The sequence below is a fragment of the Temnothorax longispinosus genome, chromosome 5 (assembly GCF_030848805.1).
Source record: "Temnothorax longispinosus isolate EJ_2023e chromosome 5, Tlon_JGU_v1, whole genome shotgun sequence".
In the NCBI taxonomy this organism is placed as follows: Eukaryota; Metazoa; Arthropoda; class Insecta; order Hymenoptera; family Formicidae; genus Temnothorax; species Temnothorax longispinosus.
In genome coordinates this window covers 8185908-8205058 of record NC_092362.1, presented here as the reverse complement: position 1 = coordinate 8205058, position 19151 = coordinate 8185908, and the positions used below count along the sequence as shown (strand labels likewise).

At 37.0% G+C, this 19151-nt stretch overlaps 2 protein-coding genes and 1 long non-coding RNA gene across 8 annotated transcripts in view; all 3 read right to left on the bottom strand.

The window, feature by feature from the left end:
• The window catches only part of LOC139813365 (uncharacterized), a 76674-nt gene that overhangs the window by 54042 nt on the left and 3481 nt on the right, over window positions 1-19151 (bottom strand). The gene's annotated exons all lie outside the window — the stretch shown is intronic.
• On the bottom strand, window positions 2913-4046 carry LOC139812772 (uncharacterized). Its single transcript, XM_071777868.1, has 2 exons — window positions 3924-4046; window positions 2913-3497 (listed from the first exon to the last, which is right to left on the bottom strand). Exons 1-2 carry the CDS (start codon window positions 4044-4046, stop codon window positions 2913-2915), a joined length of 708 nt encoding a protein of 235 aa, XP_071633969.1.
• On the bottom strand, window positions 11615-12598 carry LOC139813880 (uncharacterized). Its single transcript, XR_011732290.1, has 3 exons — window positions 12441-12598; window positions 12195-12379; window positions 11615-11720 (listed from the first exon to the last, which is right to left on the bottom strand). It is a non-coding gene; the product is annotated as an uncharacterized lncRNA (long non-coding RNA).

Sequence of the window (19151 nt, the reverse complement as noted above, 5' to 3'; positions counted from 1 at the left end):
ATAACTCTTTCTAGCATATAAGCGATAGACATAAGTCTTTAGGATAAACTAACTTTACCCTGTAAGAATTCAATACACCACCATCCCTACTCCAAAAGAGTACCGAAACCCTCTTCTCTCCAAGCAAAACCTTTCTCGAACCTTCCGGAACCTTCCAGAAGACACAACCCTTCCACTCAATCACCCCCGCCATCAGGCAAACGGAAGGAAGAAACTCAAGATATGACCATATAAGGAGAGAAATCGAAGACAGAGCCGATGACGCAACTCAACCCTTCTACTCAGGCAAACGAAAGAAAGAAAACCCAAGACATGACCATATAAGGAGAGAAATCGAAGACAGAGCCGATGACGCAACTCAACCCTTCCAGTCAGGCAAACGAAAGGAAGAAAACCTAAGACATGACCATATAAGGAGAGAAATCGAAAACAGAGCTGATGACGCAACTCAACCCTTCCATTCATTCAACCCTTCCACTCGACCACCCTCGCCATCGGGAAAACAGGAATATAAGGGCGAACATCCCAAGGGACGATCTCAGTTGTTCGGAATCCTACCTCGGATGCGGACTCTCCAGCTTAGGTAACCACTGAATCCTTCTATCTCCACGTGCATCTCTACATCAAGAACTTTTCTATTTCCACATCCAGAACCTTCCTATTTCCACGTGCGTCACTAAATTCAGAACCTTCGAGAAGATCCGCTATTGTATCACGCCACGTGCTCATTGTAATACATTGCGTCATATTGCATCATCTCATAGAAATACGCCACGTGGCCATTCTATTCGACAATTCTATAGATACTTTTAATTTGTAATCGTGTTTTAGTTATTTTACATTTGTCATTTTGTAATCACGCATTAGTTCGTAGATGTTTTATGTAGAATTATCGTAATATATAACTATTTTAACACAATCTCTTATTTTACAAATTCTTACACCGCCCTCGCACATCCTACGCTGATTCCGCCTTCGGCAATATTCATTTTGCACTACATCCGCACACGAGGCATTTTGCACTACATCCGCACACGAGGCAGTGCTGTACGAGCGGCACGCTATCGCCTGTGGGTATCTTAGTAATTGCAATAAAGCATCTAAATCACCGGTCCTCCTCTTGCGTTACATCTGCGTACGAAGCAGTGCTGTACGAGCGGCACGCTATCGTCCGTGGGTGTCTGGAAAGAGGCAGTGCTGTACGAGCGGCACGCTTTCTCGCCACGACAAGAGGAACCAACCGAAGTGTATTTGTTTTATAATCTCGATTGGCAATTAATAAATACCTAAAAACGCGACAAGGCGGACTCAAGAAACGCACCCGTAGGCTTAATCGCTTCCTGCACGCATCTCCTCTGAATCCATGGCTGGGAGTCGACTTCGAGAGCGCAGTTGACCTCGAGTACGAAAAATACTTCGTCGCGAACTCGGCGCGCAAAGCAGACGAGAAACCAAGTACCGAAAAACTAATTGCAAACCGTGTGGTTAATACTTCCCCGCTAACTCCGCGTGCAAGGACGCCAAAAAACTAACCTCTGTGCGCGAGAATAAAGACGAACCGTGTGGCTATATCCCGTTGGATAAGGCCGAGTCCCGAGCAGACTACTAGACCTTTCGGAGGAATCATAGTTATCGGTTAATTCCGATAACCTTCGATTCGCCTCCACTACTTCCATCCTATCCTGGGAGCTGATCGCCACTATTAGACAGGACGACCCCCGCCGGCTCCGAACCATACAACGCCGTGCCGAGGTCCTGCATCTACATTTCGACGCCCCAACGCCTGAACACTGGGGTACTGCAGATCATTCGTTGGAGCTCGACTAAAGGTAAGTGACGACGCCCTTAACGATAAGAGGACGGCATGAGTGGAACGCCACCGCGCTCCTCCGCGCGCCGTCTCCCCTCGTCAATCACTAGAGTCGTGCGTAGAAATTGGTTGTCCCGCGCGATTTGTGTTTTCGTCGTGTGCCATCAAAACCGGAACAGTAGACACTACCTTTGCAAGGAGTGTTATCGTGACTTGACGCCGCAGGAGCGCAGCCAGTACAACCTCTTGGTTAGGCATTATTTGCATATCGGATTTCGTTACAAACTTGAAGAGTGCGACTCGTGCGACGTCGTGATCGGAGAAATCCAAGGACCCGCGACATGTCCCACGTGTACTGATATAACCCGCGACGTGACGAACTCTGTAAGAGAACGAGGGAGGACAGTTATACCTCGAAACGGAGCCCACTATCATCGCCATTTCACAAATTAATCACCATTAGACAGGGTATAACACAACTCTCATGTACCCAATGTACACATTTAAACGCGCTCCGTATAGTACGTCCCTCCTCTCGCCCCCTCCGAACTACGAACGATGCGTGCGTACATTCGATCCCTTTGCAATAAACCAATTTGTGCAGCGTTCCGCAACGATTACTTGTTAATTACCCCGTTAAACAGAATTAAACAAAACGCAAACGAAGACAGTTCACCCGCCTATGTGTCCTTGACTTTCGACTATCCGCCGTGGACCGGGGATAATCATGCCCCTACCCCGCTTAAAACGTGGCTAATGACCGGTGTGTGCGTATATTCGATATTTTTTCGGCGTATAACTACGGATGTGAGCATTTGCGATTACTGTCAGCTCAAAAACTATCAAACCGTTCGACAAGAATTCGAAGGCGTTCTTTGGCACTTCGTGCAGTACGGTCCGCGGACGGAATTCAAAACGTGTTCCGACTGTAACAGGGTCTTAGCCGACTACCGCCCTGCCTTCGAGTGCTACTACTGCACCAAAGTTGAGGAAATATTCGAGCGATATCTTTTAGCCGAGCGTGAGGAACCTCATACCTCAGACCTCCCGGTGAGAATTCGAATCGGATCAACTTATTGGTGACGGAAATCCGGATCGCGAATTACCTCGGTCGCGGGTATCCCCGAGTAGAGCCTCTCGGTTCAACGACTCGACAAAGCGACCTAGCCCCGCGAAAAGGTCCGAGCACCGCGTTGCGGCCGCGACCCTCGGGACGTAACAGCAGGCAAACAGTAGCTTGTACAATTGATTCGGTTGTAGCTAGTGATGTGCTCATAGGCTTATGGTAGATTCTCCATCGTGCTGTCATGATACCGAATGCATTTTCAACTACTCTTCGTACCCTGGACAATCTGTAGTTGAAAATTCGTTTTTCTGGAGTAATGTTTCGTCCTGGGTACGGCCACATAGTAAAGGTGTTCAGCTGAAAAGCTTTATCTCCGACGATTACACATGGAAATGCGTACGAGTGTGCTGGGTCAATAATATTTGGAGAAGGCAAGTTTATTAGGCCTGCACTAAATCGACGACCCATTTCGGAGTTTTTAAAGATACCTCCATCACTATGACGACCTTGAGCTCCTATATCCACCATCAGAAACTTATAATCTCCCGATACCAAGGTCATGAGAACGATGCTGTGCTGTCCTTTGTAGTTATAAAATGTTGATCCAGAATTCGCTGGAGCCTTAAAAAGTAAAAATTTTATTATCTATAAAATATTTGTAAATGTGTTAATTCGTAAAATTTTTCAGTTATTTAGCTATCAAAAACAGTGCTCCAATTTGTAAATTTCCGAGGATTAAATTAATTTATACCAATTATCTAATTAATTCACACCAATATATAATTTTGTTTTTATGTCAGATATAATAAATAAATTTAAATGGCAGAATAAAAACTTGAATTTAAGCTAGGTAAGGATATCTCTAACACACGTTCCTTCAAATATTTATTTTTGAGGTATTTATTTTATTTTTTTACTTAAAGTATTTTGAATGAGAATATAAATTTGGGATATAAAAGTTAAACATAATTTTCATAAGGGCAATTAATTTTAATACGACTCAATGTAACATCTTGACTCATATTGCTTATGAAGAAATATACTTACCATAATGACAACATGTTTTCCATCCAATGCACCAACACAGTGTGGAAAGTTCCAGCGTTGTGCAAATTTTTCCTCAACGTATAGCCAATTTTCTTGAGAAGGAGTAAAGAATTTATGTTGCATGTTAAGCCATATGAGTTTACATGTCTCTCGAATTATTTTTGATGTAGTAGATATCCCAATTCGGAAGGCTAAAGCCGTTGACTTCAGAGAATCTCCAGTAGCTAAGTATCTGTAAAAATTTCGTAAGTAGTTATTTATTTATACCTTGTCCACTGTAAAACCATTTTACTAGCTAATCATCCTACATTTTTAATTTACCGTATCGTTAAAGCCAAGCGAGCTTCTGCACTAATTGGCTCTCAAAAATTTGTTGTCTGTTTCATAAGCTGTAGTCCAATTAATGAAATAATTTCTTCAAAAGTCTGTGGTGTCATTCGCATAAAATTGAAGTAAGTTTCATGATCATATAATCGTAGTTCATTAATTAAGTGTTCCCAGTTTCCGTGTGTTTTTCTAGTATAAAGTATGGGACGTATCCAGAACCGACGAATATTTCCTTCTCAAAACGTTGTATTCTTTTATGAAGTATCATCATATCCATAACTTTTGTTTGCCATGTCCTTCGATAAGCTTCCATAATTCTACAAACACAATATAAATGAAAATATTGAATAATTGAAGTAAAAATACCCATTAATAATGCGATAATTAATAATATGTAACCTAAAAAAGATTGAATATGAATTAAATTTATTTCAGATATTTCATAATATACTTACACTCTAATTCAATTAAAGCTGTGTAGTTAATTCTTCAAACGCGACTTTTATTCCTCTTATGAGTTATATTCTGCCCGTGCGTTTATATGACGCGACGCGTTCAGTGAGAATACAATTGACACTGTTTTTCGTCTTTCGTAGCGTTGCGTCGTGACGCGTCGCGCGACGCGACGCGCGACGCGCGACGCGCGACGCGTACAGTGGGAACGCACCATTATGGAACATACATTTATTTTTGTTAGATCCGCGTGTCAAACTGAATTTATATTGCATAAAAAATCTTATAAAGTCTATATAGGCAATGAATAGCAACGAACAGTTAACTTTATTGATTCTGGGGAATTTTAACAAACGTTTGTCCAAAAGTTTATAGTGTGATTCATGAAAATGGGGCTTAAGCTTGAAAGGGTGCCTTTAGGCGGCTATGTTCTCCAGGCTCGCGTCTGCTACTTTAAAAACGCGTGCTCGTGTCAGCTGAGTGATTGTCGTGACGAGTAATAAAGAATATTATTATATCTTATCATTGTTTTTAGGTGCTGTGCAATGAGGATAGAAATCGAAAAATTTATGCGGCTGGAATGTAACAGTGAATTACCGTCAGACGTGACACCTTGAATTTGACATATATTGTCAAGGACACCCTCCCGAATAACATGCAAGTGATTTTAGTCGGGGGTCGCTTTTTATTAAAAAGTTATAAACAAAAAAGTTTGGAATATATAGCAGCTATTTTAAGTATTAGAAGGCATAAACGACTAATATTACGTTTTTTTTTCTAAAGCAGAGAATACTTTATTTCGCAAGAAAATCGCTGCTTTGCCAAAACACAACATTTAAAGCAGTAAATTGTTGATAAATTGAAGTCTTTTTGTTAAAACAAAGAATACTTTATTTTGCGGAAAAGTCGCTGCTTTACCAAAACTAAACATTTAAACCAGTAAATTGTTGATAAATTGAAGTCTTTTTGTTAAAACAGAGAATACTTTATTTCGCGAGAAAGTCGCTGCTTTACCAAAACACAACATTTAAAGCAGTAAATAGTTGATAAATTGAAGTCTTTTTGTTAAAGCAGAGAATACTTAAAGCGCGTCATCTAACTTTTTTTGTTAATAACTTTTTAATTAAAAGCGACCCCCGACTAAAATCACTTGCATGTTACTCGGAAGGGTATCCTTGCCCTAACAGCACGATATATTGCAGCAACATTGCAGCAATATTGCCACATTGCACTTGCAGCGTAAAATTGCAGCAACATTGCAGCAATATTGCCACATTGCACTTGCAGCGTAAAATTGCAGCAACATTGCAGCAATATTGAAATACAATATTGTGGCAATCTTGCAGTAATATTGCTGCAAGGTGGCACTGCAACATATTAAAAGACATATATATATGGGGCATTCTCCGTGAAATCAGACACCCCCTCTGTCCAAAAATTGGAGTCACCTAAAAAATTCTTTCGGGGCTCATTTTATAGCTACACATATGTAGTTTTAGTAGAGCTGCGGCCTTTTGAAAAATCAACATGGCGGACCCCAATATGGTGGCCGAAGTCTGCGGGTAACGAGGTACGACAGATGAAATCGTTACTTGGAAGTTATAGACTGTCATAGAAAAATGTGTTAATGTGTTTATTTAGTAGTTAGCATTGAATCCATGGAAAAAATAAATTTTTAGTTTGTCCAAAACCAATATGGCAGCCAAATTATCCGTGAAATGCTAAAAAATAACTATTTCGTTCTTTAAAACGTACAAACTGCGTTCAATTTCATGAAAATTTATATCATGATACATTTTAAGATATTGATCATAAATTAACAATTGGGACGTCGTATTTGAATATAACGAAACCCAATATGGCGGCTGTATATTCCAAAATGCTAAAAACGAATGACGTCGATATTTAAATCATACGGACTAGTTCTAATTATTATTAATTTGAGTGTTACGGTATTTTTTAATTGCTTTTTTTTACTTTTTCAAATTTTTAAGAATTTTCATTATTTTTTTATTTTTGACTATGATTTCGTTATTGCGGTAACAAAATTTGAACGTGGTTGATCAAATATGGCCGCTAGATATTGAAAAAAACAGATTAAAACAGTGATCGTTTTTTCAAACTTACAAACTTGTGTTATTTATTACTTAATTGAGCGCTGCAGTATTTCCTCGTCGCTAGTCTCTCATTAAGATATTAAAAATTTGGACAATCTGTCTCTCCTGCCTTCACTGGCCGGACAATCTGTCTCTCCTGCCTTCACTGGCCGGACAGTCTGTCTCTCCTGCCTTCACTGGCCGGACAATCTGTCTCTCCTGCCTTCACTGGCTGGACAGTCTCTCTCTCTTGACTTCACTGGCTCGAAAAACTACCTGTCTTGCCTTCACTTACTTATTCAATGTCAAAATAGAGAAAAAGTTCATATTTTGTCGACCAGTGTAACCAGAAATGTACTTAAGTTAACAAATGAGATGATTTTTTATCGGTTTATGGACTTATTCAGATACTAAGGCATATATGCCGTATCTCGTAAACTAGATCTGATAGACCACAAATCTGACGGTATACTTGGATTCTGCACCTCACAATTACCTAGGAACACTTAACAAATCGCAAGCAACAAAATGTGTAATTGGAAAGAGTTTGTATGATTTGAATATCGACGTCATTCATTTTTAGCATTTTTGGAATATACAGCCGCCATATTGGGTTTCGTTATATTCAAATACGACGTCCCAATTGTTAATTTATGATCAATATCTTAAAATGTATCATGATATAAATTTTCATGAAAATTGAACGCAGTTTGTAAAAGAACGAAATAGTTATTTTTTAGCATTTCACGGATAATTTGGCCGCCATATTGGTTTTGGACAAACTAAAAATTTATTTTTTCCATGGATTCAATGCTAACTACTAAATAAACACATTAACACATTTTTCTATGACAGTCTATAACTTCCAAGTAACGATTTCATCTGTCGTACCTCGTTACCCGCAGACTTCGGCCACCATATTGGGGTCCGCCATGTTGATTTTTCAAAAGGTCGCAGCTCTACTAAAACTACATATGTGTAGCTATAAAATGAGCCCCGAAAGAATTTTTTAGGTTGACTCCAATTTTTGGACAGAGGGGGTGTCTGATTTCACGGAGAATGCCCCATATATATATATATATATGTATATATGTGACTGTCAGCGTACTTTTCCCTTTTTCTATTCTAAATACGTGTATATAAATCAGAGTTAAAATTATTAGTATATAATTAAGATTACATCCTACTGATTGCTACGATTTATTTTTTCAAAGTACTTATTCTAAGGGAATTAGGATCCTCCACCGTGCTTATTAAATATAATCATATGTTAATTATATGAATTTTATTATTCTATTTCAAACCCTTCACCATGTACATATAATAAGTATTAGTATGGTTAATATTTTCTGATAGTTTAGTATTATAATAAGGTCGCTCGTTAATGTTTATTATGATCGCAAAATAGAGGTTACTCTTTTATTATTCAAAGTAACCCTAGCACTAATACAAATGTGCTTAATAATAGGACAGTTTCCTCTAAACAGTACACTGTAAGAAAACCGATTAGTAATTTTATAAAGATGAATATAACGCAAGATATTCGATAAGCATATTTAAATGTATAATATGTATATTATTTGTGTATATAGAAAATAATAGCATTGTAGCTTCGCACAAACGTATTTTATAAGTATATATTGTTTAACGCGTCCCGCGAGGGATAACCGCCTCGCATAGAATCTGATACGTTAAGTGTTCGGTACGTCCTTGCAAATCTATTATTGTGGTGCGGCACTCGTGACAGTCTATGGCGCGTTTGGTTTTTATCAGCAATTTATAACACCGGCCGCAATGTAAAGTCGTATGAACAAAGGTGCGCGAAATTAGATGTAATTGCCGCCATACGGCGTTTGGCCTATTGAAAATACAAAACGTATGTTCACTCGTTGCGCAATCTGAACATAACGCGAGTTCTGCGGCGACTTGCGCATACCACGCGAGAGATGACAAATAAAATCGTATGCAGGGATCGTGATCGCATCGGCGAGGGTCTGCTGCTTGCTTCAGCTCGTACATCCTCGAGTGATGCCATTGCCACGTACTCGTGGCTCGTCTGAGTCGCTGGGATGTTGGCGTAAGGGGGCGGAGGTCTGGAAACGTCAGGCAGTCTAATGGTTCCTGTCGTTGCGCTGCCCAGGCTGATGTCATCGACGGGAGACTTTCGATTGATCTCGTCGAGCACTTCGTCCAACAGGTTCTCCATTCCTGGGGACATCGCTGCTTCGACGGATGCTACTGACATCCGCGGCACATCGTAGATGATGTTTGCCGGTGTCGGTGGGCGCTGAGGTCGGGAGAAGACCTCTAGATCAGTTGAGCCGGGCCAGTCACGGTCCATGTTGGGATGGACGTCGACGCCAGGAGATCTGGTGTCGCGCTCCGGTGGTGCTCGCTGCGTTGGAATTGGCGATCGTCGATACGACTGTGCTGCACTTAGGTTCATCGGTAGATTTTCATCGATTCCAGGCATGGTTAAAATAATCCGGCGGAGTCGTCCCAGTATCCTATGCCAACGTCTGTAATTGTTGCTATGATTATAGCTACTCCTTCTCATCCTGTAAAGTGAGCACAAACCAAAGACTAAATTTTGGTACGTAGTCGTGTGGTTTGGTCACTTACGAATTATTGCTGTGCTTTTTTAATTCGTCTGTGCGTCTCTGCTTCTTGTACTTCTTCTCGCAAATTATACTGGAGTGTTTCTGTTCTCGAGCCAGACTGTTCGCATTTGGGCTCGGTGTCTCGGCTTTTATTCTCTACTGAAGAGCAAGGGGTAGGTCCCTTGGTTCCTTTGTCACGGTAGCATCGTGCATAAAGTAAATTCGCAGTACTGCTGATCCAAGAAGTCCTGCTTATCATCTAGATAATGACCACAAGTATTCCGAGAACACTCATGCCCCCATCCTACTGCGCTATAGGTGATGAGTCTTTGTTCTTGCATTCTCCTATCCTTGATCTGGCGGGCCTTTTCAATGATGTGTCACGTCTGACGGTATAATCACCGCTATATTCCAGCCGCATAAATTTTTTCGATTTCCATCCTAATTGCACAGCACCTGAAAACAATATAAGAATAAATAATCACACCTTAACTGTCACAACAATCACTCAGTTGATGCGAGCACGCGTTCTTAAAGTAGTAGACACAAGCCTAGAGAACATGGCTGCCTTAAGGTACCCTTTCAAGCTTAAGCCCCATTTTTATGAATCACACTATAAACTTTTGGACAATTGCTTGTTAAGATTCCCTAGCATCACTAAAATTGATCGTAAATGAATATTACCAGCTTTATGAGATCCTTTATGCAATATAAATTCAGTTTGACACGCGGACCTAACGAAAATAAATGCATGTTTCGTAAGAATAAACTAAGAGAATTAAAATAAAATATAAATAAATAAATTAAAAACAGATTATTCATAAAAACGTAACCTTTTGTGCCTAAAGAATATTATCATGCTAAAATAATAATTACCTCATTAGCATTTTTTCAAACATGATTGTTATAAACAATTAAATTATATTATTAACAGACCTAGTTAGTATGACTACTGGAACTATCACAAAAAGTCAAACAACTTTTGATTATAAACCATTGTTGGATCTCTCAAAATAAACTAATTAACAATAAAATTTATCATAAAAATATTATTAAAGATAATGAATAAAATCACTGCAGACACTCAGCAGAGCATGTCAAATAACCTCACAAAAACCCCCACATCATATCTCTTCTTAATTCCGAGATATAATTAAAAATTATGGAAATCCATAAAACACAAAAATTTTAAACAACCTAAAATAATGCCCTTAATTATCTGAACACAACAAAAGAAACCCCGTCTTTTTATCTCTTACCGTTCTCGAGTTATAAATTATTAAAGTTTTACGTCCGCCATTTTGAATTTCTTATCCTTTAGACTTACAAAGACCAAATCACTTTTACATTAATATTTTAGTTTTTTATACATTTTAAAACCGAAAAATTTCATTTCTGAACGAAAATTTTGACACTTAATTATTATGATAAAAATGGAATCTCTCATACTCCTAAACACCAGTAACGTTAACGCCGATTTTTTATTTAAATTAATTAAACTAATAAATAAGATTTAACGAAATTTATTAAAACTCTTCATTTGCCCTTCTTCGACGCTCCGAGAAGCTTTCTATTTTCACCAGGGGCGGCCCTAGCGAAAAACGAAGCACGAAGGAAGCGGAAATTGAGACATTGAAGCGTTAAACTGTTTGCGAAAACCCGTACAAATTTTGACCGCGCACGTAAACTCTGCATTAGTACACCTACGAAAAATGATAATAACTTTTATTTCTGCAATTGTTTATTTACGAAACATTTATAACAATAAAATAAAGTGGCTCTAAAAAAATTATTTCATTGTAGAATTAAAACCGTACGACTAAGGAGAGCTTAACAATATCAATATATAAATTAAAAAATACCAATTTATTTAATTAATAATTTGTTATTAACAAATACATATATTAACAATAAAATTTTCCAATGCTATATTATACTTTAGTGAAAGTTCTGCAATATGTTTCCTATACACTCCCATCAAATTCCCAACCATTCGCGAGATAAAAAAAATAATAAAAATCTTATTATATACATATATATAAACAATTTAATTTCATTGATTTCCCGTACTAATGAGAATGCTGACCACTCCTACCTGCATGATACATTATTAACATAATATTAGAATCATTATTACCACTGCTAAAATCACTTTTATCAATATTATTATTATTAACAAAATATATATATATACTTACTAAAATTAATATAAATCTCGAGCGTCAAACGCTGAAGTGCCACTCACGAACCTGAGAAAGATAGAATTGTACATGCGTAGCATAAGGAACGCGAATCCGAGCGAGATGCGAGTATTGTACGATCTGAAAGAGAGAAAGAGAGAGTCAGATATACTATAGTAACTGTTAGACGAAGAGAGCAATATCTTTTATACTTTAGACATGCTAATAATGACTTTAATTGTACTATTGAATTATTCTACCCTATGTAAAGTATGTCTAAAGAAAATTTAAATAATATTCAACATATATTTTCACATTTTAAAAATTCAAATATTAAAGATTTCTTATTTTTCTTTATAATAAAAGTCATATTGAAATTTCATAATGAAAGAAAGTATCGCTCTCAATACAAATCGCTGTTAGACTAGAGAATAAAAATAGAATTCAGACGAGTCACCTGTATGACTCATTCGAGTGAATCTAGTCTTTGCATAGACCATATATGGACATGTCGAAGCAGAGCGCAACGCATGACCATATAAGGTAATGAATTTCAAGATACCACCCTATGACTCATTGCTGGCAAGCGAGCCACACCACTAGAAGTAGACTCACATCCGCTAGACAACGCCTTATGACTCATTGTAACGAGGTGCGGTCACCTCCCACTACCGTTTCCAAAATTGTATAAAAGCGGAATCTTTCACCCTCTCGACGGAGAGTGTGGAACGAGCCAGGAAAAGTCACATATCTTATACTTGTTCCATCCTCCCACATAAACCACTTGTATCGTAAAAGTTCTACAATAAATATCATACTCTTTTATATCAAAAGAAAGATAAAGATTATTGAATTACCTACCTTCGACGGATCTAAGGAGCCATAATCCACATCGCCGACCAACAGCTAATTATCCTGGGGTTTTACCTCCTTAACTGCAAGAAGAACCCATAAAATTTGATTTCGACGGAGACGTTCTGCCGGATCGAGCCACCTCGCATCACCCAGGACGTCACAGATGTCATCAAAAGTCGTTGATACATGGCTGTTATTCATCGTCCATAATTCGTGTACTGTTTTTGCTAGGTCGACTTGATATTTTTCGCGGATAAGCTCGTACTGTAAAATGTTTAGGTTGTTCATTGGAGTATAATGCTGTACGAATTCTATAGAGTGAACAGATGGATGGCTCATCGTTGTAGTCCCTGCTTTAATTTTACATCCTTGGCGTATGGAGATAACGCCAGAATTACTTATTTCTTCTTGTTTGCTTTGTTGGCATTCTATACGGATTATTTCACGTTTCCTTGCAGTATATATCCAATTTCCGGGCGTGGTTAAGGGGATCCTATAGTGGCGGTAGTTACCGACATTTTTTCATTTTAAGAAATCTTTGAATTGGCTTTACAGAATTGCAAGTTTTTGGTCTAGAATTAAAGTACGCACAAAAATCTACATCGCGTTATACGATTTCATATCGGGAACAAAAAAAAATTTTAAATTTTACTAATTGGGGCACATACAACTGTCATCTGACGACAATAACAAAATTACTGCTATATATTATATATATATAGCTGTTTATATATATATATAATGACACCAAGGCGACGTAGGGACAACATGTAGGAACAATATCGTGTAAATAAAACTAAGATTCAACGACTAGAAAAAAATATTTTGTAAAATGAAGCTTTATTAAGCAAAAGCACATTCAGGTTGATAGGATAAGCAGTATTGCGTGTAGCGAGAGATGGTGCAGCAATCGAACAGAGACAGATGCCTCTCGTTAGACAAGGACAGATATAGATATATAACATAAAAAACAGGATTAGAAATGTTGACATTACCGACGTCGAGGAAGTTCGGCCTTCGCTATAGGATCCCCTTAAGGCTTTCCAGTATGTTTCTCGTAGGTTTTGTAATACTATGTTGCAATATTCCATTTCTATATTTTTATTTAGTAAAAGTTGAATGTTACAACTTGTCGCTTGCCGTATCTTTTTCAAAGGAAATATAGCTGGGCAGATAAATACGGCGCTGGACGATATACATTCACGCAGTTCCCCTTCTCGGAACTCGTAGAAGCTATCGGTGTCCTCGCTTATTCCAATATGTTCTGCGTCAGATTTAATTATTGCGAATTTTGTTTCATCAAACGCTTGTTTAGCAGGTAATGGTACGGCTCTATACATTTTATATATTCCAGGAATCAATAATGGGATATGCAGCATATAAATCAATCGATTTCCGGAATAGGCAATTCGTAAGTTGGATATTTTTACAAGTTGATCCATTCCGATTTCGTCGGTATTCACCGGAAATTCTGCATGGGGATTTTGTTCCTTTATTAATTTACAATTCTCTATTAATTGTTGCGGCAAAATTAAACGGGGGTGGATGAATCCCTGCTTTCCAAATAATATTCCGTCGATCAGAATATTCAAATCTATTTCATGTTGTAATATTTCTGTATCGAGTTTTGTCATAACATCCCAAAAATATCGATGTTTTTGGTTTAACATCGCTTTAATTTCTAGTGCGCTAAGCTGCTTTCTTATTTCCCATGTGGCGTTGTACAGTTCCCCAAATCGCGTTCGCGTTGCTACAGTTTGATTCATGAGTAGCAGAGCGAGATCGTTAGTTTTATTTTCTACGTGCATTATTGCATTACGCATGTCATATTTGTATTCGATGGTTAAAGTTCCAAATAATATCTTGCTAAGTTGTCCAACAAATTCCAGGGGAGCTCGTTTTGTTCGGAATTCTCCTATGAGTTCACGTATATGATCTTGATACTGCTTTATCTTATTTAATTTGGCAATTAATGAAGTCAGTCGTGGTCGTATTTCACAATGCGAATTGTGATCGCCACATTGTTGTAATATCGAATCCATTTGCTGTTTGAGCTTGGCCGTTGTAGCTTTAATATCGCGCAAGTCGATGTAGATTATCATCTTCCAAGAATTCTCGGACGTACGCATTTCTCCAACGGCCTTAAAAAATATTCCAGGATTATCTTTTAAACCAGTAATTGTGTTTTCTTTTTCCTTCATCCCTGATCTGCAATCCGAGCAGGTTTAGTTCGGTCTACATGTACAATTTTAGTTTTATTTGGTGGAATTAATATTTTAATATTATTATTCTCTAGGATTTCTACAATTTTATATGGTCCTGTGTATTCGTCATCGAATTTGTTTTTCTTTTTAGGTTTAATAAATATATAAAATCTCCTATTTTATAAGTTTGTGTTTTTAATTTTTTATCATAATAATGTTTATAACGTATTTTAGCTAATCCTAAATTTGACACGGCTAGTTTCCTTAGATCAGTTAATTTATCAATAAGTTCATTCACGTAATCGTTATACGTTTCTACCGAATCATCTGTTTTTATTTCAGATGGCAATCGTGCGACTTTGCCGAATACTAACTCATACGGTGTGAATTTTGTTCCCTCATGTACGCTAGTATTATATGAAAACATAGCATGCTTGAGCCAATTATCCCAATGCGTTCATCAAAGATATAATGCTTTAAATATTCGGTCAATACATGGTGGCTTCTTTCTAACGAGCCATTGGATTGGGGATGGAAAGCAGATGTGCAATATTGTTTTATTTTAAAATATTTTGCAAATTTCTTCATCATTGAACTAGTAAAATTTGAACCTTGATCCGTCAAAATTGCTTTGGGACTTCCAAATTGACAAATAAATCTACGCGTGAATGCTTTTGCGATTTCCTCTGAGTTCGCTTGCACGAGAGATACGGCAACTGAATATTTCGTTAATTGATCCTGAATCGTTAAAATATATTCATTGCCATTATCAGTAATAGGCAAAGGCCCTAATATATCCATAGCAACTTTATCAAATGCGTCTACAGGAGTGTCGGTTATAATCATCGGTTGTTTAGTTTTTACGCGTACTAATTCTTTTTTTTTTACAACTACTACAGGTTTGAATAAATTTTTCAACTTGACTTTTCATTTTTTCCCAAAATATTTATGACGTATCCGCGCCACTGTCTTTGCGATTCTTTTATGTCCTCCGACACTAAATTCGTGGGATTCACGTATGATACGCGGTCTATCCTTGAGCTCGGGTATGCACACTTGGCCCTTACATACAGTAATTTTAATGTCTGTATTTAAAAATGCGAGTCTTATAATGCATCGTATTCTAAACCACGGTATTTTTATATCACTATTGCTTTCAGATATGCTCGCATGTGAAATATTTAAACGCATCATTTCGTTTTTTGGTAATTCTACAGAATAGGGCTTTTTCCGAATTTTGATATTTTCTTGCGGTTTTTTTTGGTAAAAACTTTTGTTGTGACTCCGACAGTGATAATCAATTGGGGGAGCCCGAAAAATATGCACTCTACCTATTTTTTTTTACCTATTTTTACTTTATTTTTGATAAATGTCTAGATTAAGGGCGACCTTACCGATTTCAATGACCTTGATATATGTTGTCAAGGTCATGACCCCGAGTGACTTTCAGAAGGTTTTAGCCGTCGCTCGTTATTCGTTAAAAAGTTACTAACAAAAAAGTTTGGAAAATACGTAGGTTAGATGACGCGCTTTAAAAGTATTTAATTGTTTAAAGCGCGTCATCTAACCCATGTGGCATCTCGCATATTAACTTTCCACGCATGAAAAGTTCACGCATACACTTTTCTATAACCCTGCTTTCGGGGGAGGTGTGCGTGAACCTCGGTTCGCGTGAAAAGTGTATGCGTGAACTATTTCGGGGCTACCGCACCTCCCCCGAAAGCAGGGGGGGGTGTGCGTGAACCTCGGTTCGCGTGGAAAGTGTATGCGTGAACTATTTCGGGACTACCGCACCTCCCCCGAAAGCAGGGGGAGGTGTGCGTAAACCTCGGTTTGCGTGAAAAGTGTATGCGTGAACTATTTCGGGACTACCGCACCTCCCCGAAAGCAGAGGGAGGTGTGCGTAAACCTCGGTTTGCGTGAAAAGTGTATGCGTGAACTATTTCGACATATATTTAGTCATTTATGCTTTCCAATACTCAAAATAGCTGCTATATTTTCTAAACTTTTTTTTGTTAATAACTTTTTAACGAATAACGAGCGACGGCTAAAACCTTCTGAAGGTCACTTGGGGTCATGACATATATCAAGGTCATTGAAATCGGTGAGGTCGCTCTTAATCTAGACATTTATTAAAAATAAAGTAAAAATAGGTAAAAAAAATAGGTAGGGTGCATATTTTTCGGGCTCCCCCGATTGATTATCACTTTCGGAGCCACAATAAAGGTTTTTACCAAGAAAACCGCAAGAAAATATCAAAATTCGGAAAAGGCCCTATTCTGTAGAATTACCTTCCAAAATTTTTCTTGTTGTTCTTTTCTGATATTAACACATGTCCTATTATTCCTTTAAAGTTCTTTGGTTTCTGGCATATTTTCCTATCAATTAATTCTTCTCCCTATTTCATCTATCGGATCTTCGTATTTATAAAGTATATTATATTATCATTCCTCATCCATATGTGATCTCGGGAGTCTATAATGTTGACAGAAGTAACTTCCATTTTTCTTATTCTTGGTCTCTGTAATTCTCTTGGTGGTGTTCGTTCCTTCAAGTTAGATTTTTTATTTGTTTTCTTGCTTAATTTTTTGTTTGGAAATTTTTCATTTACTGGTCTTTATTAGGAGTAGTATCTTTCGTTTTCGCAGATTTTTTATTGCTTATTTGTAAAGGTTTAGGAACTGCATTATACGAAGGAGGTGAAAATATTGTGTTCATATTGCTTTCGTCTGTTGAATCATCATTCGGTGTTTTTTGTTCACGATATCCTAATGGTTTTTTATTCATTTCATAATCCATTTCACTATCAGTATCTACTTCCATTGCTTCTAATTCTCGTTTTATCTAATCGTATATTTTCTTCTATTACTTCATAGCGTTAATGTCATCTGGCAATTTTTGTAATTTTTTTATCAATTTTTACCTTTGATTTTGGCATTGTCACGTCTGACGGTACATTCACTGCTATATTTTAACCGCATAAATTTTTCTATTTCCATCCTCATTGCACAGCACCTGAAAACAATATTATAATATAACAATCACTCTAACTTAACTGTCACAACAATCATTCAGCTGATACGAGCACGCGTTTTTAAAGTAGTAGACACGAGCCTAAAGAACATGGCCGCCTTAAGACCTCCTTTCAAGCTTAAGCCCCGTTTATCATGAATCACACTATAAACTTTTGGACAAGCACTTATCAGAATTCCCTAGAATCAATAAAATCACTTACAAATTGCTATTTATGCTAATACAGGCTTTATGAGATTCTTTATGCAATATAAATTCAATTTAACACACGAATAAATGCACGTTCCATAAGAATGAACTAAGAAAATTAGAATAGAATATAAATAAATTAATTAGAAGCATAGCAATCACAGGAGCATAATCCTTTATGCCTAAAGAACATTATCATACTAACATTATCATAATAATTATCTCATTAGCATTTTTTCAAACATGATTGTTATAAAAAATTAAATTATACTATTAACAAACCTAGCTAATGTGACTATCGAAACTATCACAAAAGGTCAAACAACTTTTGGCTATAAATCATTATTGTATAAATAAACTAATTAACAATATAATTTACCATAAAATTATTATTAAAAATAATAAATAATCACTGTAGATACTCAGCAGGCCATGTCAAGTAATCTCACAAAAACCCTCACATCATATCTCTTCTTAATTCCGAGATATATTAAAAATTACTGAAATCCATAAAACACAAAAATTTTAAAAAACCTAAATAAACCTTTAATTATCTGAACACAACAAAAGAAACCCCATCTCTCTACCTCTTACCGTTTCTAAATTATGAATTATTAAAGTTTCGCATCCGCCATTTTGAATTTCTTACCTTTTAAACTTACAAAGACCAAATCACTTTTACATTAATATTTTAGTCTTTTATACATTTTAAGATCAATAAATTTCATTTCTGAACGAAAATTTTGACACTTAATTATTATAATAAAAATGGAATCCGTCATGTTCCTAAACACTAGTAGCGTTAACGCTAATTTTCTATTTAAATTAATTAAATTAATAAACGAAATTGAAAATTGAACATTCGCTCCATGAAAGACGAGAATAGTTTAATACCAGTTCACAGAGAGTAAGACAAGGATAGCCATATAGGGCGGTATTCATAGTCCGTTCTCAAGGAAACGCTTAAGATCATCTTAATGAAGATCATCTTATTTAACAAAATTGTCTTAAGATATTATAAATTCATAGTCCATGCATAAGGTGATCTTATATAAAAAAGGTAATCTTATACTTAGGATCGTCTTGTATCCTTTATCTTTATAAAGTCTGCGCTCAAGACAATGCTCATTTGCGTTCGGGAACTTTCGGAATAATTCTGTTAGAACAACCAATGACAGAGGAATATTCTGCGATAAGTCGCTCTATCTAGTTTTGTCGCGCGTTCTACAAAGATCTTTTATCGGATTGTTTTTCTCGGAGAAGCGCGAAAGTCAGTGACAGCTTAAAGGTG

Coding starts and splice junctions, on each gene's coding strand:
- LOC139812772 (XM_071777868.1), bottom strand. CDS start 4,046: ATGCAACATAAATTCTTTACTCCTTCTCAAGAAAATTGGCTATACGTT. Junction 3,498..3,923: donor GAAAACATGTTGTCATTATG/GTAAGTATATTT, acceptor TTACTTTTTAAG/GCTCCAGCGAATTCTGGATC.